The sequence below is a fragment of the Sus scrofa genome, chromosome 14, assembly GCF_054392235.1.
Source record: "Sus scrofa isolate SSC_HxYL_T2T_F1_AM1 chromosome 14, Sscrofa_HxYL_maternal_Yorkshire_Landrace_v2.0, whole genome shotgun sequence".
Classification (NCBI taxonomy): Eukaryota; Metazoa; Chordata; class Mammalia; order Artiodactyla; family Suidae; genus Sus; species Sus scrofa.
In genome coordinates, this window is record NC_139396.1 from 49,369,834 (window position 1) to 49,396,474 (window position 26,641).

The following is a 26,641-nucleotide window of genomic DNA, read 5'->3' on the forward strand; positions in this document are numbered from 1 at the left end:
GGCTGTATCCTCCACTTGAGAGGACCTGAGGACCAGAGTCAGCTGGAGCAGGCTCCAGTGATGACATTTTGCAAAGGACAATGAGCCCAAGCGCAGGGTCAGCACCAGCTGTCGATGCTACAGCCAAGTGGGAAGCGGCTGGGCCCCTGCCTGTTCCCTGACCCTTCCCACCCCAAACCTGGTGGCTTAGATCCCCAGCCGGAGGCCAAGCCGGGAGTTGTACTCTCTGTGCAGTCCTCAGGCAGGAGCTTTGTTCTGGCCCCAAGGCTACACACTGCTCACCCAGTAGTTTCACAACTGTTTAAAAGTCCCGTTCACTCAAAACCACCCGGATTCCTACTGTGGCACAACAGGATCAGCAGTATCTTGGGAGCACTGGGACGCAGGTTCAATCCTCAGCCCAGCCCAGCCCAGTGGGTTTAGGATCTGGCATTGCCGCAGCTGTGGCTTAGGTTAGCGACTGTGGCTTGGATCTGATCCCTGGCCTGGGAACTCCATGTGCCATGAGGCAGCCAAAAAAAGAAAAAAATAAATAAACCACCCATCTCCCTACTCATTAGTAACAGCCAACATTTACTGACCAGGGGCAGGGTTAAAAGTCCTGTCCCAACCCTAGGAGTGTCAATGCTGCAGTCTCCACAAGCTCCCCCTACAGTGTGCCTTGAGGATGCCAGGCCAGAAGGCAACACAATCAGATTCAAATCTGGGCAGGAGCTCCATGCCACATGCTGGAATGAACCTTGAGGCCCTTTCACCACTTCCGTGCAACCCAGCTCAAGGCCTGCTGAGGGATCCAAGGACAGCAGTGCCCAGGGACCCAGTTCTAATCCTCCAAGGCCCCCACAAGGACGGCCTGGCCCCAAGCAGCTCATGGAGGGCCTTGGGGACTAAGAGAGCCCCCTGGAACTCGAGTCTCAGGTTAGTCCAGACACCTGGGTGGTCCTGGGAGAGGCCCAGCCAAGCCCCAGGAGGTGTGACCAAGGCCACCAGCGGTGAGGTCTGAGGTGACCCCCTCCCTAAGCCGAGCAGAGCTGGGTCCTCACCCCTCGGGGGCACAGACCAGCCTCAGCCAATTGCTTCACTGCTCAGAGCTCTGTCACAGAAGCACATCTGCCTGCCCCTCCTTCACACAGTGGGGGGGGGGAATAAATGACACAGACCCTGAGAGCTTTCAGTAAGCAGCAAGCCCGAGTTCAAGCTCCTACCCGAATAGTCTGGCCTGCGGACAAGGTGCATGGGCCGCAGAGCGTGGAGCTGGGAAAGTGCAATCATCATATCTGAGGCCACAAGCATCCATCCTCCATGCCACCATGGGTCCACACGGTCTACACTCGCTTCACAAGACTCCTCCCACTGCCCCTGTTCTACACGTGAGGACAAATAACTCACCCAGGGATGCACAACCAGCCAAGCCAGGCCAGCCCTTAACCTGGGGCTGTATTGACCAGTGCCCAGTGCAGGGCCCACACCCAGAGCAGGGGAAGGGCAATCAGGGATGTGGACTGTGACAGCATCTGTCCTCATGGCTCCTGAGGGGCCCTTATCCCCCAGGCTCTGCAATCAAACCAGGTCCCTGGTTGGAGAGAAGAGGTCCCAAGTCCTGCTATGTGGCTTCTTCCTTCTCCCCAGGGAGCAGGAGTGTGGGGGTGTGGAGGATAAGCCCACTTTCTGCCCCAGCCTGGGCCACTCCAGCAGCTGGCCCACCCAATCCCTGGTGCTTTCCAGGTTTACGGGAATAAAGAGGCCTGTCCCCTCCCGCACAGAGTGAAAAGCTCAAACCCAAAGTAAGAGATCAGAAATGGCAGTGATGGGAATTCCAATTGTGGATTAGTGGGTTAAGGATCCAGAATTGCCGCAGGCTGCGGTATAGGTCGCAGACGGGGCTCAGATGCCATGTTGCTGTGGTGTAGGCTGGCAGCTGCAGCTCTGATTCAACTCCTAGCCTGGGAACTTCCATATGCTGCAGGTGTGGCCCTAAAAAGAAAAAAAAGTAATAAAGAAATGGCATTGATGGACACAGGGAGGGCACAGGGGAGCTTCCACGAGCAAATCTGGAAAACTGTCAGCAGAGGATAAACATTCAGAAATCTCAAGTGGTCATAAAGTCACAGGAGAGGCGACCGGGCAGCATCTGCTGCATGTCCTCAACACCGCCTGTCACATATAACATGCACTAATGCAGCCAATATACACAGTTGGGCATGAGGGATATTGGAAAGGAAGAATTGTTTTATGTGTAGACTTGAGGCTCAGCTCCTCTGGCAACTTCTCTGAGTCTGTGACTGGGGAGGCCACTGAGATGCCTTGCCTCTTAGCCTTGCCCATCCTGCCTCGCAGCTGCCCACACCCCACCCAAAACGTCAGGGGAATCACATGGAATGCTCACCCCGTGGTAGCCACATATCCAGGGCACCTGCAGGGACCCTGACTCACATTCACACCGAAGTCTGGTGACGTGGAACTCCAGATGGCACCAATGCTTGCAGCCGCCAGCATGGCCTCCACGGCGTGCACGCTGTTGGGTAAATAGCCTGTGAAGGGAACACAGGGAGAAAGCTCAGTTCAGGGTGTGTGGAGGCAGAGGGCTTTCAAAAGCACCTCCGAGGAGTTCTCACTGTGGTGCAGCGGAAAGGAATCTGACTAGGAACCATGAGGTTGCGGGTTCAATCTCTGGCCTCGTTCAGTGGGTTAAGGATCCGGCGTGGCCGTGAACTGTTGCGTAGGTCGAAGACACAGCTCCAATCTGGCATTGCTGTGGCTGTGGTGTAGGCTGGCAGCTACAGCTCCAATTCAGCCCCTAGCCTGGGAACCTCCATGTACCACGGGTGCGGCCCTAAAAAAGACAAAAAGACAAAAGCACCTCCGAGAGCCAGGGCGGGATTGGGGGCAGGGGCTGGCAGTGAAGCACTCACAGAGCACAGCCAGGTGCAGCCCACCTGCCTGGATACCTCTTGTTCAGATGGCCCAATCACCTCAGCCACCCTGACAGCTTCCTCTGGCACCCCCTCCAACGCCCTCCCATCAATGAGCCTTGCATGATCCGGCCTCGTCTCCCCCGGCTGTCTCCCACAGAAGCCTTCCTTCAGTTCTTCAGTTGTCCAAAGCTCCTCCTGCCTCAGGGCCTTTGCACAAGCTGCCTGGGCTGCCTGAACAACCTCCCACCTACACCAGCCTTCCTTATTCAGTGCACACATATCCCTCAGCCCTTGATGCAAATGAAACGTCCTCAGGCCACCCCATGAACTCAGGGCCCCTGGCCAGTCACCCCAAAGCACACTGCATTCCTCCCTCACCAGATGTTCCATAATAACCACTTGTGTATTATCATCATAATTGGCAATTTAACACATTGTTCTCTTGTGAGCAGGTACTCTTTCTCTCACTTTATCATATGCCTTTTGCCACGCCCTGCATAACAAGACCCGCAGATGTTGGCTGGCTGGCTGGCTGGTAAGGGGATGTCTGGACAGAGGGAAGGAAAGAGAGAAGTAGGGCAATGAAGCTGGAGAGACAGATACAAGCCTGTAAGGGGCTCTGGCCCTCTGTCTAGTAGGAGGCTGGGCTTTCACAATAACAAAGGCAGAGAAGCTTTATGCCCAAAGAGATTGTGATTAATTAACTGATCGCCGTACATGTTCCAGAGGAAAAGTGTGCACTGAGGAGCAAGGCTCCTCAAAAGCCATCTGGTTAGCACCCTGGACAGCTCTCCCTGTTCCTCCTCCCATGGCTCTGAACCACCTACTTGACCACAGTGGAGGGCGCGTCCTTTTCTTTGGGTTCACTGCATCCCTCTACCAGGCCACAGTGTCCTAAGGAGTGGGGGTCCTGCGTTGCTCCCTTGGCCCCCTGGCTCCGCCCAGCACAGGGCAGACCCGCTGACAGACGCTGGCTGCCCAAAAGAGACTTGGCTGCGGGTGTAAACTGAGGCATCTCAATGGTGCCCCCTCACCCCAGGGAGGCCAGGCCTCACCCCCAGGGAGGCTGCATGATCCAGCTGGCTGGGGGTCCTGACACCCAGCCAGATGATGCCCACTTCACAGCAGAGAGCAGCTCTGCATCATTGAAGCCCTCCCAGCATCTCCCTGTTGACTCCCCCTCCACACTCAGTTCCTAGAGCTCTCTTCTGGGACATACTGTCCCCATATCTAGTGACTATGATCAAGCCAAATCAGTACCAAAGCTGTGACACGCGGGAAGGACATGTCACCAAGCAGCAGGGGTCTAGGGCACAAGAGCAGGTGTCCCCCAAGAAAGCACAGCCAAGGGGGAGCCCCAAGACATCCTGTTCTCTGTTTTTCCTTTGCAGAAACACTTGTCTCCAAGGGAGATTTTTAAAAATGAAAGTTGGGGAGTTCCCATTGTGGCTCAGTGCGTAACAAACCCAGCTAGTATCCATGAGGATGGGATTCGATCCCTGGCCTTGCTCAGTAGGTTAAGGATCCAGCATTGCCATGAGCTGTGGTGTAGGTTACAGATGCAGCTTTGGTCCCTCGTTGCTGTGGCTATGGTGTAGGCTGGCAGGTGCAGCTCTGATTCAACCCCTAGCCTGGGAACTTCCATAAGCCATGGTGTGGCCCTAAATAGAAAAAAAAATGAAAACTGAAGGGAAGAAAAACATTGGAGATTAGAAGAGCCTTCTGAATCCCTTGACTCCCTTTTCTAGACAGGTTAAAATGGATGGAGAAGAACTGAGGTTTCAACCACAAAAATGTCTGCTCTGACCCAGCACACATGCGTTCATCCAATAAATAATCGTTATATGCCTTCTATGCACCAGGCACCCTCGGACTGAGATGCAGCAGCAAATAGGAGACAAAGCCCCATCCTCTACTACTGGAGGACAGACGTGCATGCAAGCGCACACACACACACACAGATATAATCCTATGGGAGTTCCTTTGTAGCTCAGTGGGTTAAGAACTCGATTAGTATCTATGAAAACTCAAGTTCAATTCCTGGCCTCGTTCAGTGGGTTAAGGACCTGGCATTGCCATGAGCTGTGGTGCAGGTCACAGACGTGGCTCAGATCCTACATTGCAGTGGCTGTGGAGTAGGCTGGCAGCTGTATCTCTGATTTGACCCCTAGCCTGGGAACTTCTATATGCTGCAAGGGTGGCCCTAAAAAACAAAAACAAAACAAAACAAAAAAATCCTATGACTTCGGGGGTGGGGGTGGGGGGTGGAGTAAGGTGCCAAAGGAAAATAAAGCAGGTGCAGAGAGAATGGTGATGGATTTTTCCACAGGACAGCAGGGTGAAGTCCTGGATCTGCAGGAGAATATTCCATTGAGGGCTGAAATAGGCAGCAAAGAGGCATGTCCCTTACAATCAGTCCCTTTCTGTTACATGTCAACTGACATCCGGTGAGCAGTGGCTTCCGGCCAGCTCCGTCATCTGAGAAGACACGGGGTGGGGCCCATTCATGCAGCTGACCTAGGGTAAGGCCACCCTCTTTGTAAACACACCGAGCACCCACTTGCAGCAAGCTCCGGAGAAAGGCACACCCATGCCAGTGTGCCCATTGGCTTCTCCTGCTGTCGCCCCGTCTGGTGGCTCTGGTCCCATGACCATGGGGGTGGGGAGGACAGTTCAGCAGTGGAGTTTGGAGCCAAGTGGAGGAGACTGATTATCAAATAATCACAAAACATAATTACCTACAACACATTCTCTGTAGAAAGAGGACGAGACGCCAACAGAGGATCTAACAGGAGGGCCTGGCTTAGGGATGACAAGTGGCTTCCTTGAGTGACGTTTGGGGAGAGAGCTAGGGGCTGGTGGGGAAGACAGGAGCTGGGACTGAGAATGGGTCGGGGGGGATGTTTCGAGGAGGCGGGGAAGGAAGTGAGAGTGCACGGCTTGCTGACGGAGTCCGAGTCCTCATCTCCACCCTGAGGGCAGTGGGGCCGGTGCGCTTCCGAGCAGGGGAGGGACACCATCAGGGCCACTGCAGTTGGTGCCATGAGTGAGGGCAGGTGGAGAGAAGACAGGCAAGCCCTTCTCTTTGGTTTAAGAGCAAGATCTTGGTGTTCCCGCTGTGGCTCAGCAGAAACGAATCCGACTAGGATCCATGAGGACGTGGGTTTGATCCCTGGCCTCAGCTCAGTGAGTTAAGGATCTAGCGTTGCCATGAGCTGTGGTGTAGGTCACAGACACAGCTTGGATCTGGCATTGCTGTGGCTGTGTCTGTGGTGTAGGCCAGCAGCTGTAGCTCCAATTCACCCCTTAGCCTGGGAACTTCCATATGCTGTGGGTGCAATCCTAAAAAGACAAAAGTAAAGAACAAGATCTGATTTCCAATCCTGGAAAGAACGATTTAAATCCTGACCCCAACACCACAGCAGAAAACACACAGAACCCCAGCCAGGCTTTGACTGGAATCCGTCTCAACACTGACCTCATCACCAGCCCCACTCTGGGCGCCAGTGTATGGGTGGGGCCAAGAAAGCACACATAGCTCCTCTGCCTGGGAAAGACTCCACATAAGCAGCCCAAGAGCCACAGGCCGGGCACCGGGAAATCCGGGCCCAGTGGTACTAGTGCTATGTCATGGCACCAATTCTTCAAACAACTCTATGATTTTTTTAAAAATTTAAAAAACATTGTTTTAAAGAGGGAGTTCCCTGGTGGCCTAGGAGTTAAGGATCCAGCACTGTCACTGCTGTGGCTTAGGTTTGATCCCAGGCCCAGGAACTTCTGCATGCCTTGGGCATGGCCAAAAAAAACCCCAATGTGCCAGGGACTCTCATTGTCCAGCTCCCTCCAGCCAGTCACTTTCAATGATCTTCCTTCTTGGTCTGTTTTTTGCTGCACATGTACACACGAGTCCATGTATAATCTGACATGACTCCACCTCATTCCTTCCAAACCATTCCCTCAGTCAGCCGTAGGATCCCCCCCGCCCCCCACCGCACCATGACAAGCCCAGAAATAACCCACCAACGACCCGGTCGCCTTTCTTCACACCCATTTTCCTCATTGCTGCTGCAAACAAAGCCACCTGTTGCCGCAACTCTTCAAAGGTCACCTTCAAGATTTCTTCCTTGCCTTCCCCTGGGAAGAGAAAAAGGACCATCCTAAAAAGATGTTTGGGAGTTCCCGTTGTGGCTCAGCAGAAATGAATCTGCCTGGTATCCATGAGGATTCGGGTTCAATCCCTGGCCTCGCTCAGTGGGTTAAGGATCCAGCGTTGACAATGAGCTGTGGTGTAGGTCACAGAAGTGGCCAGATCCTGTGTTGCTGTGGCTCTGACATAGTCTGGCAACTGCAGCTCTGAATTGACCCCTAGCCTTGGAACGTCCATATGCTGCGGGTGCAGCCCCAAAAGGCAAAAAAATAATAATAATAATAACCATAAAAATAAAAATAGGAGCTCCCATTGTGGCGCAGCAGAAACGAATCTGACTAGGAACCGTGAGGATTTGGGTCGGATCCCTGGCCTCTCTCAGTGGGTTAAGGACCTGGCATTGCCGTGAGCTGTGGTGTAGGTTGCAGACACGGCTCAGATCCAGTGTTGCTGTGGCTGTGGTGTAGGCTGGCAGCTGTAGCTCCAATTAGACCCCTAGCCTGGGAACTTCCATGTGCTGCAGGTGCGGCCCTAAAAAACAAAAAATAAGACATTCTGAGTCACAGATATGGACAAAAACACTTTTTCAGATATAGCTTAGAAATACATTCCCAGAAGATGTTATGCAGATGCAAAGAATGCAAAACACAATGCAGGTTTATCCGACTACACAGAAAGGAAAAAAAAAAAAAAGGAGAGGGAAAGGGTGCCTCTAAGACATATTATTTTATTTTTATTTTTTGGTCTTTCTAGGGCCGCACCTGCAACATATGGAGGTTCCCAGGCTAGGGGTCTAATCGGAGCTGTAGCCACTGGCCTACGCCAGAGCCACAGCAACGCGAGATCCAAGCCCAGTCTGCAACCTACACCACAGCTCATGGCAACGCCGGATCCTTAACCCACTGAGCAAGGCCAGGGATCGAACCCGCAACATCACAGTTCCTAGTCAGATTCATTAACCACTGAGCCACAACGGGAACTCTGATTTCTTTTTTAATGTTTTTATTAAATGAAAAATCCTTTGATTGAGGTTGTGATTGTTTTTTTCATACAGGTTTTCATTTTGAAATAATTATAGGTGGTCAGGAAGATGCAAAGCTAGTCTGGAGAGGTCTGGGCTACCCTTCACCCAGTCTCCCTCACTGGTTACAGCTCCCATCATTGCAGTACGTTGGCAAAGCCAGGAAGCTGACATTGATACAACGTGTGTGTGTGGTTCTCTGTGATTTTATAGCATTTTCTGCAACCATCACAACAATCAACATCCAGAACACCTCCATAACCACAACAATCCCCCTCCTGCCACCCTATTACAGTCACTCCCCGCCCACCCTCAAGCCCACCCTGGCACTCCACATCCGTTCTCCATGGCTATAATCTTCGAGTTTCAAGGATGTTACAAGAATGCAATTGTACAGTAGGTCACCTTTTAAGATGGGCTTTTTCACTCAGTGCAACGCCCTTAAGATTCACCCCAGTTATTGCATGTATAACAATTCATTATTTTTATTGCTGAATAGAATTCCACCTTTGGTTTGGCTTTCATAATGCTAACGGTTTCCTGTTGGGGCGATGGAAATGTTATGGAACTAGAGAGAGATGGTTGCACGACCTTGTCAATACACTAAACAGTCCTTGAATATTCTAAAACCACTGAACTAAAAAACAATAAAGAGGGTAGCTCAATGGGTTAAGGACCCAGCACTGTCACGGTTGGGTTACCACTGCGGCGCGGGTTCGATCTCTGGCCCTGGAATTTCCACATGTCATGGGTGCAACCAAAACAAAAACAAAAAACAATAAACAATAAAGGCCTGAAGTTCCCGTTGTGGCTCAATGGCAATGACACCAACTAGTGGCCATGAGGACTCAGGGTCAATCCCTGGCCTCACTCAGTGGGTTAAAGATCCAGTGTTGCCATGAACTGTGGTCAGAGTGACCTTGTGACCTTGTGATGTAGGTCGAAGACTCGGCTCGGGTCTGGCATTGCTGTGATTGTGGCGTAGGCCAGAGGCTGCAGCTCCGATTCGACCCCTAGCCTGGGAAAAAAACAAAAACAAAAACAATAAAGAGGTGAGGTTTATGTTATGTAAATTATATCCCAATTGAAGAAAGAGCCTCCTTACTCCTTCTGCTCCATGCTTCCCGAAGCCCATGCCCACTGAGGCTGTCCACCTGTGACCAGTGTCACAATGTGGACAGGGCTCATCACACACAACTCGCATGTTACTGAAATGCTGGTGTAAACCAAGTCTTATTATACTTAAAAGAATGCAAAGAAACTCTGGGGAATGTCTTCATTCATTTATTTGTATAAAGCTAGGATTTGACAGAATGGTTCTGCTTAAGGCATGACACGGCTTGAGGCCAGAGAAATGGTACTTGGGCACCCCGTGATGGAGCTCCAGGCACACCCCTAATAGACTCTCTCCTTCCCCAGGATGCAACCCCTGTTCCCACCCCACAACTAGGGGCACCACTGGATTCCAGAGCTCTCTGGCTCAAACCCTCTGAGGACGCCCCACTGCCTCTCACTCAGCTCCAGACTCCTGGCCAAGGCCTTTGAGGCCCTCCAGGCCTGGCTCCACCAGCCTCCCTGACCGCACCTCCTGCCCCTCTCCCAGCCACATGCCTCTCCTGCCATCCCCCCCACACCCCTCCACCTGGAATTTTCTCCCCCTGCCTCCACATGGCTCCTCATCTTATTCAAGTTCTGCTCAAACCCTCCACACAGGGCCTCCCTGGTAGCCTATCTAAAACAGCCCTGTGGGGAGTTCCCACTGTGGCTGAGCAGGTTACAAACCTGACTAGCATCCATGAGGATGCTGGTTTGATCCCTGGCCCCTGCTCAGTGGGTTAAGGACCCAGTGTTGCTATGAGCTATGGCGTAGGTCCCAGATGCAGCTCCTGCGTTGCTGTGGCTGTGGCATAGGCCAGAAGCTACAGCTCTAATTCAACCCCTAGCCTCAGAACTGCCATATGCCACAGGTGCAGCCATTAAAAAAAAAAAAAAAAAAAAAAAGTTAGGATGGAGAGCTCCCTGGTGACCTAATGATTAAGGATTCCATGTTATCACTGCTGTGGCTCAGGTTCGATCCCTGGCTGGGGAATTTCTGCATGCCACAAAAAAAAAACATTAAGATGGTAGAGCTAATGTGTTTTTCACTACAAAAAGAAAAAACTACAGGAGTTCCCGTCGTGGCGCAGTGATTAACGAATCCGACTAGGAACCATGAGGTTGCGGGTTCGGTCCCTGCCCTTGCTCAGTGGGTTAACGATCCGGCATTGCCGTGAGCTGTGGTGTAGGTTGCAGACGCGGCTCGGATCCAGCGTTGCTGTGGCTCTAGCGTAGGTCGGTGGCTATGGCTCCGATTCGACCCCTAGCCTGGGAACCTCCATGTGCCGCGGAAGCGGCCCAAAGAAATAGCAAAAAAAAGACAAAAAAAAAAAAGAAAAAAAGAAAAAACTACAGGGAACTATATGCAATATCCTGAGATAAATCATCAAGGGAAAGAATATAAAAAAGAATGTATCTATATGTATAACTGAATCACTTTGCTGTACACCAGAAATTAACACAACATTGTAAATTAACTATACTTCAATTTAAAAAAATAAAAGAGTTCCCTTTGTGGCTCAGCAGCTAACAAATCCGACTAGGATCCATGAGGTTGCATGGATCCATGATGTGTCAATCCCTGGCCTCACTCAGTGGGTTAAGGATCTGGCGTTGCTGTGGCTGTGGCATGGGTCGGCAGCTGCAGCTCAGATTCAACAACCCAAAGCCCTAGCCTGGGAACTTCCATATGCCACTGGTGTAGCCCTAAAAAGCAAAATAAAATGAAATAAAATAAAATAATTAATTATTTTAAAAAACAAAAAAGTCTTTTGGGATAGGTCATGATGGAAAATAACATAAGGAAGGGAATGTATATATATGTGTGTGTGTGTGTATGACTGGGTCACTTTGCTGTATAGCAAAAGTTGGCACAAAATTGTAAAATAACTAGACTTTTAAAAAGAAAAAATACAGCTCTGATTCAACCCCTAGCTTGGGAACCTCCTATGCCACAGGTGCGGCCCTAAAAAAAATTAATTAATTTTAAAAAAAGAACCAGCTATAATAGAAGAAAATAAAAGCATTTAAAATTTTTTAAAAAAGAAAGAAAGAAAGGTACGGTTTGGAAACAGTATACCACAGATTCTGAGTGCTTCAGAGCCTCTACACACTAGGAGTGGAAAATCGGAGTGGTGGCTGGGACTTACTTGCCACGTAAAGGGCCACCCTGTCGTTCTCCTTGTGTTGCAGGAGGTTTTCTGCATAGTTGAGGCGACTGCCTTTGAACCACTCGGGGACATCCGATATCCCTTTGGATGTGTCCACAACCTAGGGAGGACAGCAGAGCAGGGCATGTATGCAGGTGAGAGTGACACCACGGATTTGAGAAGCGACTCCGTGCCCCAGGAAGCCAGCTAACTCTCCAGCCCAAAGCATCACTAAATTGCTTTACAGACTGAACACTGAACGATCCGGCGTTTCCGTGAGCTGTGGTGTAGGTTTTAGACGCGGCTAGGATCCCGAGTTGCTGTGGCTCTGGCGTAGGCCGGTGGCTACAGCTCCAATTCAACCCCTAGCCTGGGAACCTCCATATGCCGCGGGAGTAGCCCAAGAAATAGCAAAAAGACAAACAAAACAAAACAAAACAAAACAAAACAAACAAAAAAAAAACAGACTGAACACTGACCTGGATCAAAGGCTAGAAACTGAAAATAGAAATGGATGCAATACTGTGTATCTTAAGCATTCTCACCATAATAAAAATAGTTTAAAAAAAAAAAAGAGTCAACTAGGAGGTGATGCATGTGTTAATTATCTTGCTAATTATTCCACAAGGTACATGGATATCAAATTATCCCATGTACACTTGAAATATATACAATTATATGTGTCAATTTTTCCTCACTGAAGTCAAAAAAAATTAATGCCAAGAGAAAACACCACCCCACTAATTTACTCTTTCAACAAATATTTATTAAGCAAATAGTTGATGAAAGATGCTGAGAGAAAATAAATAACACAGATGTGGCAGCTGCTCGACGCTGTAGGTCTGAGCAGGTGTGTGGAAACCGAGAGGTCAAGGTACAGGGTTCACCTGGTCCTCCCACCACAATTTTCTGGAAATTTGACCCCTGCCTCCTTCCTTAGGGGCTGGAAGCTTGGGGGTTTTTTCCGAAGTGCCTATAGAGGAAACTTTCAGAATGGTCCACCCACAATTAAAGCAAAAACACAGGAATTTAGGAGTTCCCCTCATGGATCAGAAGAAATGAAACTGACTAGGACCCATAAGGAAGCAGGTTCGATCCCTGGCCTCGCTCAGTGGGTTCGGGATCCAGGGTTGCTGTGAGCTATGGCGTAGGTGGCAGAGGAGGCTTGGATCTGGCATTGCTGTGGCTGTGGCTCCAATTGTCCCCTAGCCTGGGAGCTTCCATATGCTGTGGGTGAGGCCCTAAAGAAAAGACAAAAATAAATAAATAAAACAAAAACACTATAATTTATACTTTGAATAACAAAGTCCTCATTCCCTCGACATTTATTGATTTATAGCATGAGGAGTTGAAAAAAATTCTCGGAGTTCCCGTTGTGGCTCAGTGGTTAACGAATCCGACTAGGAACCATGAGGTTTCGGGTTCGATCCCTGCCCTTGCTCAGTGGGTTAACGATCCGGCGTTGCCGTGAGCTGTGGTGTAGGTTGCAGACATGGCTCGGATCCCGCGTTTCTGTGACTCTGCCATAGGCCAGTGGCTACAGCTCCGAATAAACCCCTAGCCTGGGAACCTCCATATGCTGCAGGAGCGGCCCTAGGAAAAGCAAAAAGACAAAAAAAGAAAAAAATTCTCTAGAAGTTCCCCTTGTGGTACAATGGGATCGGTGGCATATTTGGAGCACTGGGATGGATCTATAGCTTCGCTGTAGGTCACAACTGTAACTCAGATCTGGTCCCTGGCCAGGAACTCCATATGCTGCAGGGCAGCCAAAAAAGAAAGGAAAAAAAAAAATCTCTAAAATCAGGCTAAGGAAAAAAAAAAAAAAACTACTGATCGTTTTTAAAAAACGTGTATGTTCATATTATCATTGAAGTGTATACTTTAACATAGTTAAGAATGTAAATTTTGTTTTTGTTTCGTTTTATGGTCATACCTACAGCATATAGAAGTTCCCAGGCTAGGGGGCAAATCAGAGCTGTGGCTATGCCCTACACCACATCCAGCAGCAACACTGGATCCTTAACCCACTGAGCAAGGCCAGGAATCAAACCCATATCCTCACGGACACTGTGTCAGGTTCTTACCCCACTGAGCCACTACAGGAACTCCGTAAATACACCAGTTAGGTGTGTATTTAACCCCAGTTCTAAATTTTTTTTTCAATGGCTGCACCCACGGCATATGGAAGTTCCCAGGCCAGGGACAGAATCTGAGTCACAGCTGTGACCTATGCCATAGCTGCGGCAACACCGGATTTTTAACCCACTGCACCGGGCTGGGGATCAAACTTGCACCTTCACAGTGACCTGAGCCGCTGCAATCAGATTCTTAACCCATTGTGCCACAGCAGAAACTCCCTAAAATTTTTGATAAAATAGAAAGAAAATGAGGTGTTCCCTTGTGGCACAGCAGGTTAAGGATCTGCTATTGTCACTGCAGTGACCTGAGTTACTGCTGTGGCTCAGTTTTGATTCTCAGCCCAGGAACTTTCCACATGCCACAGGCATGGCCAAAAGAATAAATAAAGAAGAAAGGAAACATGATTTAGTCTTCCCCCAAATTAACACTGTTTTGGAACATAACCACGATGAGATAACAAGTAAAGAAAATCTCTACCTACCTCATCATACATGCGTGAGAAGACAATTCTGCTGAATTTCCAGAACTCTGCCCAGAAGTCGGAATATGACTCAACTGACCAATGATATAAGTCATCATAATTTTCTGGAGGAAAAAAAAAAAAAAGGCACACAGCTTAGATTAATGTTAGGAGGAAAGTTTTAGACCAATGATAAGATGACACACCTAGGGAGGTACAGGTGTGTCTAAGTGGTTCAAAGGCATCTGATGAGGAAGGATCTTGGACGGGCAGGGTATCTTAGTTTCTGTTGAAGCAAACTCATCACTACTACTACCCAAAAGGAACAAAAGCAATGAGGCGGTGATTCTGAATCTTAGCCAGCATGCCGAAGACCATAGACTCTGGAGCCAGAAGGCCTGGGTTCAATCCTGGCTTGGTCATTTATTATCTGTGAGGCTTCAGTCAAGCTCCATAAGTGCTGTGTCTCTGTTTCCCCACATATAAAATGGAAATGGTTAATAGCAACCCCCTGCATAGGGCAATTGTGAGGATTTCGATGAGCTCATACATAAAATGCTTAAAAGCAGGCCTTAGACATAACCAGAGCTATTATTGGAGTTCCCGCTGTGGCGCAATGGGATCAGTGGCATCTCTGCATCGCCAGAATGCAGGTTCAAGCCCCGGCCAGGCACAGTGGGTTAAAGCATCTGGCATTGCTGCGGCTGCAGCATAGGTCAAAACTGTGGCTTGCGTCTGATTCCCTGGCCTGGGAACTCCATATGCCGTGGGGTAGCTAAAAAAGAAAAAAAAGAAAAAATAATAATTTGCTATTATTGTATTATACAAACTCAGGAAACCTATGTTCAACAGATCTGAAAACACAGATCAAAACTAGAAGCTAAAAAACAAACAAACAAACAAACAAACAAACAAAAACAGTGGGTTAACGATCTGGCGTTGCCGTGAGCTGTGGTGTAGGTTGCAGACGCGGCTCGGATCCCGCGTTGCTGTGGCTCTGGCGTAGGCCGGTGGCTACAGCTCCGATTCAACCCCTAGCCTGGGAACCTCCATATGCCGCGGGAGCGGCCCAAAGAAATAGCAACAACAGTAACAACAACATCAACAACAGACAAAAAGACAAAAAAGACAAAAAAAAAAAAAAAAAAAAACTAGAAGCTTGCTGTCGCCTCCTCACGCCAGGAGGATGCTGAGGGAGGTGACTGATTTATTTATCTTTTTTCTTTCTTTTTTTTTTTTTTTTTTCTCGCTTTTTAGAGCCACATCCACAGCATATGGAAGTTCCCAGGCTAAGGGTCTAATCAGAGCTACAGCTGCCGGCCTACAACACAGCCACAGCAACTCAGGATCTGAGCCATGTCTGTGACCTACACCACAGCTCACGGCAACGCCGGATCCTTAACCCACTGAGCAAGGTGAGGGATCGAACCTGCATCCTCATGGATCCTAGTCAGGTTTGTTAACTGCTAAGCCACGAAGGGAACACCTCTTTCTGTTTTTTGTTTGTTTTTCCTTTAGGGCCACACCCATGGCATATGGAAGTTGCCAGACTAGGGGTCAAATCGGGGCTGCAGCTGCCAGCCTACGCCACAGCCACCACAACATAGGATCTGAACCGCACCTGCGACCTACACTACAGCTCACGGCAATGCCAGATCCTTAATCCACTGAAGAGGGCCAGGGATGGAACCCACGACCTCATGGATACCAGCTGGGTTCATTACTGCTCAGCCACGACAGGAATTTCTATTTATTCAGATTTTTGAGTAAGCAATACATTCACAGGTTTCAACATTACAAGGGTATAAAAGGTTATATGGTTTTTTTTTAAAAAAAAAGGTCCTTCTCTCTTAGCCCACAACCATCTAGCTTTGCTGGCCCAGAGGTAACTAGTTCAAGAGATTGCTTTGTGTCTTTCCAGAGATACTATGCCTAAGTAAATACATTGCTCTCTCTCACTTGCACATGAATGGAAGCACACTCTTCTCACTGGGTTCTAATCCTGGGACCATGAGAAAGTCCCCTCCCCTCTTTGGGCCATTTTAATCCTGATATCTTTTCAATAGGACATACATTCATGTGCTGGACATCCAGGGAGGGATATGATAACAGCAGAAAGATGACCAACAGGCCAAATTCTCTCACTGCCATCAATCAAGAGATTTAATCATGGGGGGACGGGGGGTACCCAGAGGAAGAGACACAAGGATCCCTGCCCTTCAGCAGTGTCCCTTCTCACTGAGGCATTCAGTCATTGCCCTCAATCATGCTGGAGGCAGAAGCCAGATGTAACAGGGATCTGAGAACTAGGGCAGCAAGGGTGGGGTGAGGATGCTGGGAGGAAGCCAAGTCAGCTGGAGTGGGCAGGGCCAGGGGAGGGATGGAAGGATCCCCAGACAGAGGAGCCCAGAAGGATGGGGCCTTAGGGCTCCAGAGAGAAAGGGAAGCTGCCTCCTGGTGGTGGTGCCCGCATCTCCTCCATGCCCCACAAGAGAACCGTCCCTGAGCCACCCCATCCACTCAAGCCAGGGCCACAGACCAGGGTAAGCCCGCAGGGAAGAATGCCAGCAACATCTGGAAGGCTGGGGCAGCCCTGAGCCTCTACGTGGGGACGCAGGCCACTCTGCCCCAGGACCGTCTCCCTCTGTCATCTGGAACTGGCTGAAGGCAGCCATGGATCTTCCTGTGACAGTGGGGGTTGAACCTGCACTCAGGGGCCAGGCTAGGTGACCTGCATTGGAATCTCAGCTCTGCCCCTTCCTAGACAATGGCCTTGGGCTAGCTGGCTCGCTTCTCTGTGCCTGTGCATGCTCACCTGTAACTCAGGGACAAGCAGAGAGAGGACCAAGAGAGAGCTGGTTGCTCCTGAGCCTGTTCGTCCAGGCTCAGATACAGCCACTCTAACTGGCTGACCTCATCCAGGTCATTAACCTTCTCTGGACCCTGGTCTCTTCGTCCGTAAGGGGAAGATAACAGTACTTATCGTAGGGTCATTGTGGACTGAATGAGTCAAAACACATAAAGCACTAAGAACAGTGCTGGTCAGGGAGAAAAAGTGCCTGAGTGTGTCAGCTGTCACCATCGCTCCTGACTGTTGTGCAGGAAGGTGACCTGTACCAGGCTACCCAACAGCACAGGATGAGCTCAGACACAGGGACAGGGAGGTAGAAGCATGGGAGGCATTTAAAGGCAGGCGCAGGATGCTGTGTCCCCTGTCTGGGAGAGCAGCGCCCAGATGGGGCGGTTCTCTGGAGCCTCCAGGACCCGTGGGAAACTGAACTGGACAAACAGACACCGCAGCTACTCCAACTCCCACCTCAGTCCTTACAAATTGCAGAGTTCTGGCACCAAAAACTCCCCCGGGGCTGACACAAGAGGTGGGGCAGAGGCTTGAAACGCAGCTCCACCCCTCCCCGCCCCCACCTTCGCCGAAACCTCAGAACCCTTCACAAAGCGTGTCACCAACAGCATCCTGGAGGGTGGAGGATGTAAGCAGCCTGCCCACCTGGGGAAAGAGGGGGTCACAACTGCATCTCAACATCGCAAGGACCTGAGAGGATGATGCACAAGTGGGTGGACTCTGTGGACACTTTCCCACTGGTGACAACCTGGCCAAATGATCAGCCTGGCTCTCCAGACAGCAAGGGGCTCCCGGGGCTTCTGCGCACACACGCACACACACCTCACCTCCACTCAGAGTCTGCGACCCAGAACCCCAGGGGACCAGCCATAGGCATGTGTGGTTCAGTCTACACGACACTCAGAAAGAACCTGAACTGACTGATATTAAATTCAGTTTTCAAGTGAAGTTCAGGATTTCTGGGAGAAGCCAGGATATCTGGCTGTGGTAGCCAGCCAACAGAGTCTCACCTCCTGCCATTTATGTCCCTACATCATCCCATTCCCACAATGAGCAGGGCTGATCTCCGTAACAGAATGCCCAGGAGTGTCTTTTGAGTTCGGGTCATAAAGACACTACAGTTTTTGCCTTGCTCTCTTGATCACCTGCCAGTGGCCATCTTGTGAGGACACTCGAGCTGTCCCAGGTGGCATGAAAGAGAAGGCCTCCTGCCCGCAGTCAGCACTGACTCACTGCCCCATGAGCTGGCCCCTGTGAAGTAGGGCCTCCAGCCCTCATCAAACCTTCATCAAGCCCATCATCCAGCCAACAGATGGATGCAGCCTCAGGAGACCCAGAGCCAGAACCACCCAGCTCCGCCACTCCCAGGAGCCAGGCCCACAGAAACCAAGAGATACTAAATGTTTATCATTGTTTTTTGTCACTAAGCCTTGGGGTGATTTGCAATGCAGCAGTAGGTAACTAATGCCCTGTCACACCACATGATGTCAGCTAGAGCAGGTAACAGCTGCCCTACCTGGCCCTTCACCCACATGCGACAGGCAACATAATATGGCGATTAAGGGCACTGACTCAAAAAAAAAAAAAAAAAAAGAGTTCCCTTGTGACAAAACAGGCTCTGGTCACTGCAGAGCTGTGGTGCAGATTCGATCCTTGGCCAGGCAACTTCCACATGCTACAAGCATAGCCAAAAAAAGTAATAAGAGCGCTGACTCTAGCTCCACCACTCACAGCTGCATGATCTCAACCAAGACTTTGAGTTTCCTTTTTCTCAGCTCAGAAATGAGATAAAAGCTGCACCTTACTTGGCCAGGTTACTGAGGATTAAGTTAGTTAAAAGTACCTGAATGGGCCTGGCACGCAGGAAGTGCTCACTAAATACCGTTATTAATAGCCTTGTCACCTGCCCGGTCCCTGCAGTTGTCAAGTTTGTAAAGCCCTGCTTACCATGTCACCTGCTTCTTCCTCTCCACCTGTGAGAATTCTGACCAGCCTTCACCTTCAAGTCTCAGCTCAAGAGTCTGCCAGCCCTTCTCAGCAGCATCCTGAGAGGCCCAGGATGCAGTGCCGTGCTCAGAAGGCAGGTGACACGCACCCCTACATCTGGCATCGGTGCTGCCACCTTTGCGCGAGCTTTGTCCCCAGAGCTACACTCGAGCCGTCCAAGGACCAAGACCAAGCTTTCTGTTTGCTGGCCAGCTCTGTCCTGGATGCTGGCGTGCAGAGGCAAGTTGGGGCTTGTGATTTAAAGACACTTGGCTAGAGTTTCTGCTGTGGCGCAATGGGATCAGCGGCATCTCTGCAGTGCCAGGATGCAGGTTCAATCTGCAGCGTAGGTCCCAACTTCGGCTCAGATCTGATGCAAGGTCCTGGAACTCCATATGCCAAGGGGCAGCCAAAAATAAACAAATAAAGACGCCTGGCCCAGTCCTCCAAAAGAGCACGTACAATAAAGCTGGTGGCGCTCCTCTCATGACAGTGGGCTGTGTGTCCCCCAGGGCCTTGTGAACGGGGCCTTGCGTCACATGCACAGATGTTAGGCTGGGTTGCAGGCTGCCCCCATTGTCTTTCCCTAGAAGACCTGAGGACTAGGTGGGCATGCGGGGAGTCCCCAGGTGAGCTCTGCTTAGAAGCCGTTGACAATGGCACTTGTCCCGGAGGAGAGACTTTATAGCTCTGCCCCTGCTAAACTGCAAGGAGAGGAGGCGGCCAGGCTGAGGGATTCATCCGGTCCATTCACCCTCAAGGCCTGAGAGATCATGTGCTTTTCTCCCTGTATACCCCAGCAACAGCACCACTCACTATGCCAGCTACACACAAGCCACCGCTGGCGGTGCAGACACAAGTTCAAGGGTGCTGTCGTTTTTTTTTTCCTTTGGTGGTGCCCACAGCATGCAGAAGTACTTGGGCCAAACCCTTGCCACAACAGTGACCCCAGCCACTGGAGTGACCATGTCAGACCTTTAACCTGCTAGGCCGCCAGGGAACTCCAAGAGGTGCTGTCTTCAAGCAATGAGTGCTCACAAGTAAATGAAAAGGCAAAGCAGGCTGAAAGTCTAAATTACACGCACTTGGAGAGCAGAGGAAAAAATGGTCAGAGAGGATAACCAAAGGGTAGGTGGCACTTGAGTTTGTTCTTAAAGCAAAACCCCAAACCTCCAGAGCCAGGTCCACGGAAAAGAGAGAAGCAGGTTGAGTCAACCATCAGGAGTGGAAGAGAAGGAAAAGAAAAAACCTAGCTCCAGGAGCTCCCGTCACGGCACAGCAGAAACAAATGAGGTTTCGGATTCAATCCCTGGCCTCACTCAGTGGGTCGTGGATCCGGCACTGTCGTGAGCTGTAATGTAGGCTGCAGATGTGGCTTGGATCCCGAGTTGCTGTGGCTGTGGTGGAGGCTTGCAGCTATAGCTCCGATTCAACCTCTAGCCTGGGAGCCTCCATATGCTGTGGGTGGGTGCAGCCCTGAAAAGCCAAAAAAAAAAAAAAAAAAAAAAAAAAAAAGAAAAGAAAAGAAAAAAGAAAAAACCTAGCTCCAAACCACCCCTAGACCAAGAGAGGATTCCCACTCAACTCAGCTGATGCTGTCACGTGAGGACACAGACCCAGCATCCCTGGGCTTTGAGTTTTCAAAAGAAACTTGAGATCTTGTTTTTCCTATGCAATCTTTCAATGTGTGAGCCACCCAAACTAAGTCAGCAGGTCCAATCTGGCCCACGGGCCACCAATCCCAGCCTTAAAGGACAGACAGGAGATAGACAGGCAGGCTGGGAGCTACGGTGCTGCCAGTATTTACTCCACAACCCCCGCAGGTCAGGTGCAGGCCAGCACTGGGCCTGGTCATCTCCTGTCACCCTCACATCCACCCAATGACACGGGCCTCTCATTCTGCCCATTTAACAGATAAGAAACTGAGGCTCAGGGAGGTCCAGTGACTTCCTTCGGATTGCATGGCTAGTCAGATTACAAATAGGTCTCACCAACCTCACAGGACCACCCTTCTGTGAAATCAGTTTGTAAAACATCAGGGCTAGGCAATCCCCAGGAGAACAGCTGGCAGAGAAGAGAGAGATGGGGAGTTTCTGTTGTGGCTCAGTGGGTTAAGGACCTAACACTGTCTCTGTGAGGATACAAGTTCAATCGCTAGCCTTGCTCGGGAGGTTAAGGATCTAGCATTGGCATGAGCTGTGGTGTAGGCTGCAGATGAGGCTTCAGTCTGGTGCTGCTACGGCTGTAGTGTAGGCCGGCAGCTGCAGCTCTGATTCGACCTGGGAACTATTTCATATGCCCGGGAACTTCCATATGCCACAAGTGCAGGCGTGAGAAAAAAGAAGAAAAAAACCCAGTGTGCTGAGCCGAGGATTGAAAAAAGAGAGAGACAGAATCAAGGCAAAGTAACACAGAATGAGGATGTAGTTCCACTCCTGGCTCTTCTTAGGAATCAAGTCTGTCTCCCAGGCCAACAAACATTAACTTAGCAACTATGACCTGAAAGGCCCTGACAGTAATAAGCCAAGCGCTCTTCTAGGAGCAGGCAGGAGGGAGAGGGAAGCCAAGGGAAGGGGCTCCGTGGAAGCTATGACACCCATCGCACTGGCGTGCTTGGAAGCTGCCAGGTGGCAGGGTTTGCAAATACACAGCCAACAAGGAGACATTGTGAGCCTGGAGGGGGTAGGGCAGGGGACCCGGTGTTGATAAAGTCAGACCTGTGCTTCAAGGCTGCCCAAGCAAAACACACAGTGGTGTTGAGGGGGAGGGAAGAAAAGCAGGAAGCAGGAAAACGAACCTGTGTTCAGAGAAGAGGAAATGAAAGCCCCAGAGGAGGTGCTGGCATTGGGGGGGAAAGGGAGTGATGGAAGAAGCCAGAATCACTGGAGTCCCTGGTGCCAGCGGAGGGGGCGAGAAGGGGAGGAAAGGGTCCTAATAGGTGAAGACCCCAGAGGCCGGGGGTACCCAGGAGGTAGGTGGACAAGCCAGGTAGAGCTGGGAGAAAGCTTCTCACCCAGGTCCACACCCAGCCCGGTGGCTCCTGACACCAGGGTGGGAGTTGGAAGGGAGGCCCTGGCCCAGGTTCCATTCAGGGTAGGTATATAAACATGTGAGGGGATTTCCACCTGGATCCCAAAGACAGAACCCTAGCTGACCATCCTTCTCCTAGGGGCCTGGAATCCAGGCTGGCCTTCTAGTGGGGTCAGCCTGGTGGGGTACGAGAGGGCAGCCCAAGGTACCAATGGCTGGCAGGTGACCCCCTCCCTCCACCAAGAGACCAGAAAATCTAAAGTCAGAAAGACCCTGTGTCAGGGAGAAGCCCCCCCAGGCTGGATGGCAAGACCCCAGGGAGCTCCCCACTTTACAGATGAACACTTAGCAAGGGACTTCTCGGTCTACAACGGTCCCAAGGCCCGAGGGGCGATCCTGCCAGGGAGATGGATGCTGCAATGAAGAGAAAAGGAAGTGAGAGCCCGCACAGACAAGGGGGCAAAGCCCCACAGTCAGAAGATGCGCTACACCCTGAAGAGGGGCCCCCATCTCCAATGGCTCCTCCAGGCCTCAGAGTAGGGAAACTGGAAATCAGGAGTCCAACTCCAACTACGAGGTGGGGTCCTGACATCAACGCTCAGGCATAGGAGGCGCCCCGGACCCCAGGAGGAAGGTCCTTCTGCCAGGTGGTTCCTTGGACCCCTTGGGTGGAAGCCGATTTCTGGAAGCTCCCGGCCCCCAGAACACGCGCCCTGCACTCACCCAGGGCCAGGCCGCAGACGGCGCCCGCGGCCTCCCGAAAGCTGTCCATCTGCGTGTTCTTCTTGCTGTCAGGCTCCCACATCACCTGGCACTCCAGGATCTCCTCCTGCCCGGCCCGCGTGTCCTTGGACATGGCTGCGGCAGGGACGCCGCGGCTGCGCTGGGACGGGAGACCGGACCGGGGACGGCGGCTGACGCTGGGGTGCGACACTACTGGCTGAGCTGCTCTGCTGACTGAAAGCAACTGCACCGGGCGCGACCACCCGGTAGGACACCCGGGGAGCCCCGCCCCCTCCAGGCCCCCCCTCTGTAGGCCCCACCCCTCTCGAGGTGTAACCCTCCGCGGGAGTCGCGCCTCGCAAAGGAGTGCTGCCGCCGCGGGACTGAAATCTTCATACACCGGCCAGGTGTCTGCGCCCGCTCCTTGGGCACAGGCTCCCCAACATCGCCTGGAGCGTGGAGGGGTTAAAGCAGCGCTAAGTCTCTGATTGGAAACCACCATCCTTCACCTTGATTCTGGACTGGCCTGGTAGAGCCTGTTATTCAGTAGCTGCTGGAAATAGAAGTCTATCAGCTTCTTACCCCAGAAGTTCTTCTCGCCCTTCCCTTGAGTCCCACTTCCTGACTCCTTTGTTAGAACTTGGGCAAAATCAGTTTTCCGCTACAACCTGTCTAAGCTCCAAGACTGCTTATTTAAGCCAGCGGCAGGTCTTTGTTCTACTTTCCAAAATATCTCCATGCATATGCAGACACTTAAAGAAGTCTATCTATGTAAACTTATATATGGGTATCTATAGATACGAATCCTGTATAGGTCAGATATATAGGATACATATATATTCACATAAGGCATATACATATAAATGGGGATAAGTAAATGATGGAAGAGTCAGCCAATGGACTGTGCCAAGTTTGCTGAGTTAACCAGGCCAAAGAGCTGGTGGAGGATTTTTCTGGCTTTGCTGGTGTGGTTGCCTCGGTTCTCCCTGCCCACCCATGGGGCTGCGGAAATCGGGTGGATGGTACGTACCTAGGAGGAGATGGTACGTACCCCAAGTGATGTGTCAAAGTTCAACCTCTCCACTTCCTCTCCAGCCCCAAGGGGAGAGCAGAGGAGAAAATGTGGCCACAAGCCAAGATCTTCAACAGGAATAGAGATAAATAAATGGTGGGGAGTCATCGGATGGAATCCATGGGCAACGTGGATGGAACCCGTTCCTCCGCGGTGACCCAAGCCATTGCAGTTGGATTCTTTTTTACAGCCACAGCTGCTGCATATATAGGAGTTCCCAGGCTAGGAATGGAATTGGTGCTGCACCTGCCAGCCTACACCAAAGTCACAGCAACATCCCATCTTAGCCATTTCTGTGACCCATGCAGCAGCTCACAGCAACGCTGGATCCTTTAACCCATTGAGCAAGGCCGGGGATTGAACCTGCATCCTAATGGGTTCTTTCTCTTTTTTTTGCCTTTTCTAGGGCTGCTCCTGCGGCATATGGAGGTTCCCAGGCTAGGGGTCAAATCGGAGCTGTAGCCCCTGGCCTACACCAAAGCCACAGCAACAATGGATCCGAGCCGTGTCTGCAACCTACACCACAGCTCATGGCAACGCCGGATCGTTAACCCACTGAGCAAGGGCAGGGACCGAACCCTCAACCTCATGGTTCCTAGTCGGATTCGTTAACCACTGAGCCACTCTCCCCAATCCTAGAGATTTAGACCAGCCATACAAGCCATCTAAAGCATGCTACGGTTTAATCTCTAAATTGTTTTGAGCAGGGAACGGAATGTGACCAGATGAGGTGACTCTCCACCCTCTGGTTTGATTTGGCTTCTTATGTATTTGCAAAGTTCATTTTTCAGACGCCAGGCTTCCAAAGAAAAGGATCATGAAAAATACAGTCTCTAGTGTATTCAGCAGGCACAAAAAGTGAAGGAGGGGTTAGATGGTGCAATAGGATACAGAGAAATCTTACTCTCTCCGACCTCCAGAAAGCTGCACTTGCTTGGAAATCTTCCCCCACCACTCCACTCTATTGTAGGTGGTTATAATTCAAAGAAGTGCCCAGAGTCGGTAATCCTATAGCCCGGGGCAAAATATCAATGCAAATATTTAGGGAGAGGTTACTTGAGAGTTTTAGAGTTGTCAATATTGTCAATATTTTAAGACTATATTGAGCATTTCTTTTGGATATTCCAGGCAATTTACACCTTTCTTTTATTTTTCTTGGCGTTCTTTTATTTATTGTGTGTATTTGTACTGATTCTTTTGGGTTTGGGAGTCTTTTTTTAATTTTTTGGATGCCACGAGAGTGTTCGAATATGCTGGAGAAGTTCTCAGAAGAAGGGATAGCCCCCTAGGGACAAAGCTGCTCGGTTCTGTGGCTCTGCTCCTTTCTCCTCCAATTGGCACGACAAACGTCCCCGCGGCCCAGCCGGACAACCTCTCAGGACACCAGCCCGCCCCGCCCATCCAGGAGCCCGCGCCCTCGCTGCCGGCGGAGGGATCCAGTCCACACTGACGAACCACACTCAGCTCGCACACTGATTGGCTGCCAGGGAGCTGGCCTCACATCGGCCCAGGCCTTTCATGGTGAAAGGCGGGCCTGAGATCCAACCAATTGAGAGGCGTCCCGGTGCCTCGAGGCCACGCCTCTCAGCCAATCGCAAAGGAAATCCGGAAAAAGGAGTGCGGGGCGGGATCACCCTTCGACTGTTAAGGGCGGGTGTAGTCACCTTGACAACCTGTCCCCTGCGGGTCTGTCCTGCTGTGACTCTTTGTCTCCCTCAATTCCGAAATATTCACCTTTGAGCTTACTGAGTTACAGGAGTTACAGCCTTGAGCTTGACTTCTGGGGAGCAAAAAGGAGGGATTTGCGTCTGAAGGGCTAGGACACGCTTATTCTTTCACGTTAATGTTCAGGTGTGTATTTTGGGCTCCTAGCATGTGTGAGATTCAATGCACTTGATGAATCAGACCGATAAGGAGATTTGATGCTCTCTTCGCCCCAATTGTCCCGAAAAGACTCATTACCCCTCTGGAAGACAAAATGCGCAGGGGAAGCTCTCAATTCCCCTCTTTAGAGCAGGACCAGGACCTGGCTGGCCTGTCTCAGGTTGTGCTGTCTTGGGGTGAGGTCTGAGGCTCTGGGGGATCTTGCAAAGGTGACAGTGGTCAGATTCTGGGACACCACTAAGCGATACAGACATTTCAAGGCAGCTGTTGTGTCTTGTCAGAGACTTCAGAACTTCAATGCATTGCAGCATATCCCAATTCCCCCAGGGCAGAACCGTAGAAAAATAACTTAGCTTTTCCTCGCAGGATTCAATCTTTCAATATTTATGGGAGACACTGTTTAGGGAAAGATCCTTGGTGTTTTCTTATATGCTACCAGTAATAACAAATTCCACAATAAATAAAACAAAATAAACACATAAATAAATATTATGAAGTCTTTCTTCTCTAAATAGTAATATACTATCCACCCAAACTCAGAGGTTGAAAAACAAGGCCAAGCCACTTAAATTCTTATGAGCATAGGGAAAAAAATGAAGAAATGCTGATACTGTGTTATGGTTTAAATGCATCTGCGACCCACACCACACAACAACTCACAGCAACACTGGATGCTTTACCCATTGAGCAAGGCCAGGGATCAAACCTGAGTCCTTGTGGATGCTAGTCAGATTCATTTTCGCTGAGCCACCACAGGAACTCCTAAATGCCTACTTTACATGTTTACATTTAATAATGTAATACTTTTAATTAAGGCTAATTATTTTTAACATATACAGTGTTAGAATATATACACAGTATGGGAGTTCCCGTTGTGACACAGTGGTTAATGAATCGACTAGGAACCATGAGGTTGCGAGTTCAGACCCTGGACTTGTTCAGTGGGTTAAGGTTCCGGCGTTGCGGTGAGCTGTGGTGTAGGTCGCAGACGCGGCTCGGATCCCGCGTTGCTGTGGCTGCGGCCCTAGAAAAGGCAAAAAGACAAGAAAAAAAAAGAATATATACACAGTATGATGCTTTGTGCTATTCAGAAGAAATTTTCAGGTTTCATTAAAGATTTTGATTCATTATGTGCTTACGACAAAGGGTATGCTTAAGT

The 26,641-nt window shown here is 50.4% G+C and overlaps 2 protein-coding genes across 17 annotated transcripts in view; one reads left to right on the top strand and one right to left on the bottom strand.

Annotated features, from left to right (window-relative positions):
- Positions 1 to 22,813, bottom strand: part of AACS (acetoacetyl-CoA synthetase) — a 59,345-nt gene extending 36,532 nt beyond the window's left edge. For 5 of the 16 annotated variants that reach the window (XR_014827268.1, XR_014827267.1, XR_014827266.1 and 2 more), the window contains exons 1-5: positions 22,527 to 22,813; positions 13,949 to 14,052; positions 11,329 to 11,449; positions 6,936 to 7,049; positions 2,387 to 2,531 (exon numbers count right to left, since the gene is read on the bottom strand). Coding sequence is in view for 4 of the 16 variants with exons in the window: in XM_021072487.2 (XP_020928146.1) it covers positions 2,434 to 2,531; positions 6,936 to 7,049; positions 11,329 to 11,449; positions 13,949 to 14,052; positions 22,527 to 22,659 (570 nt within the window). In the remaining 12 variants the exon portion in view is untranslated. Of the gene's footprint in view, positions 1 to 611; positions 4,547 to 5,087; positions 7,050 to 11,328; positions 11,450 to 13,948; positions 14,053 to 22,526 lie in introns of all 16 variants that reach the window. The other 11 variants (XR_014827264.1, XR_014827263.1, XR_014827262.1 and 8 more) reach the window with 8 other exon arrangements.
- The window catches only part of DHX37 (DEAH-box helicase 37), a 978,033-nt gene that overhangs the window by 882,044 nt on the left and 69,348 nt on the right, over positions 1 to 26,641 (top strand). The gene's annotated exons all lie outside the window — the stretch shown is intronic.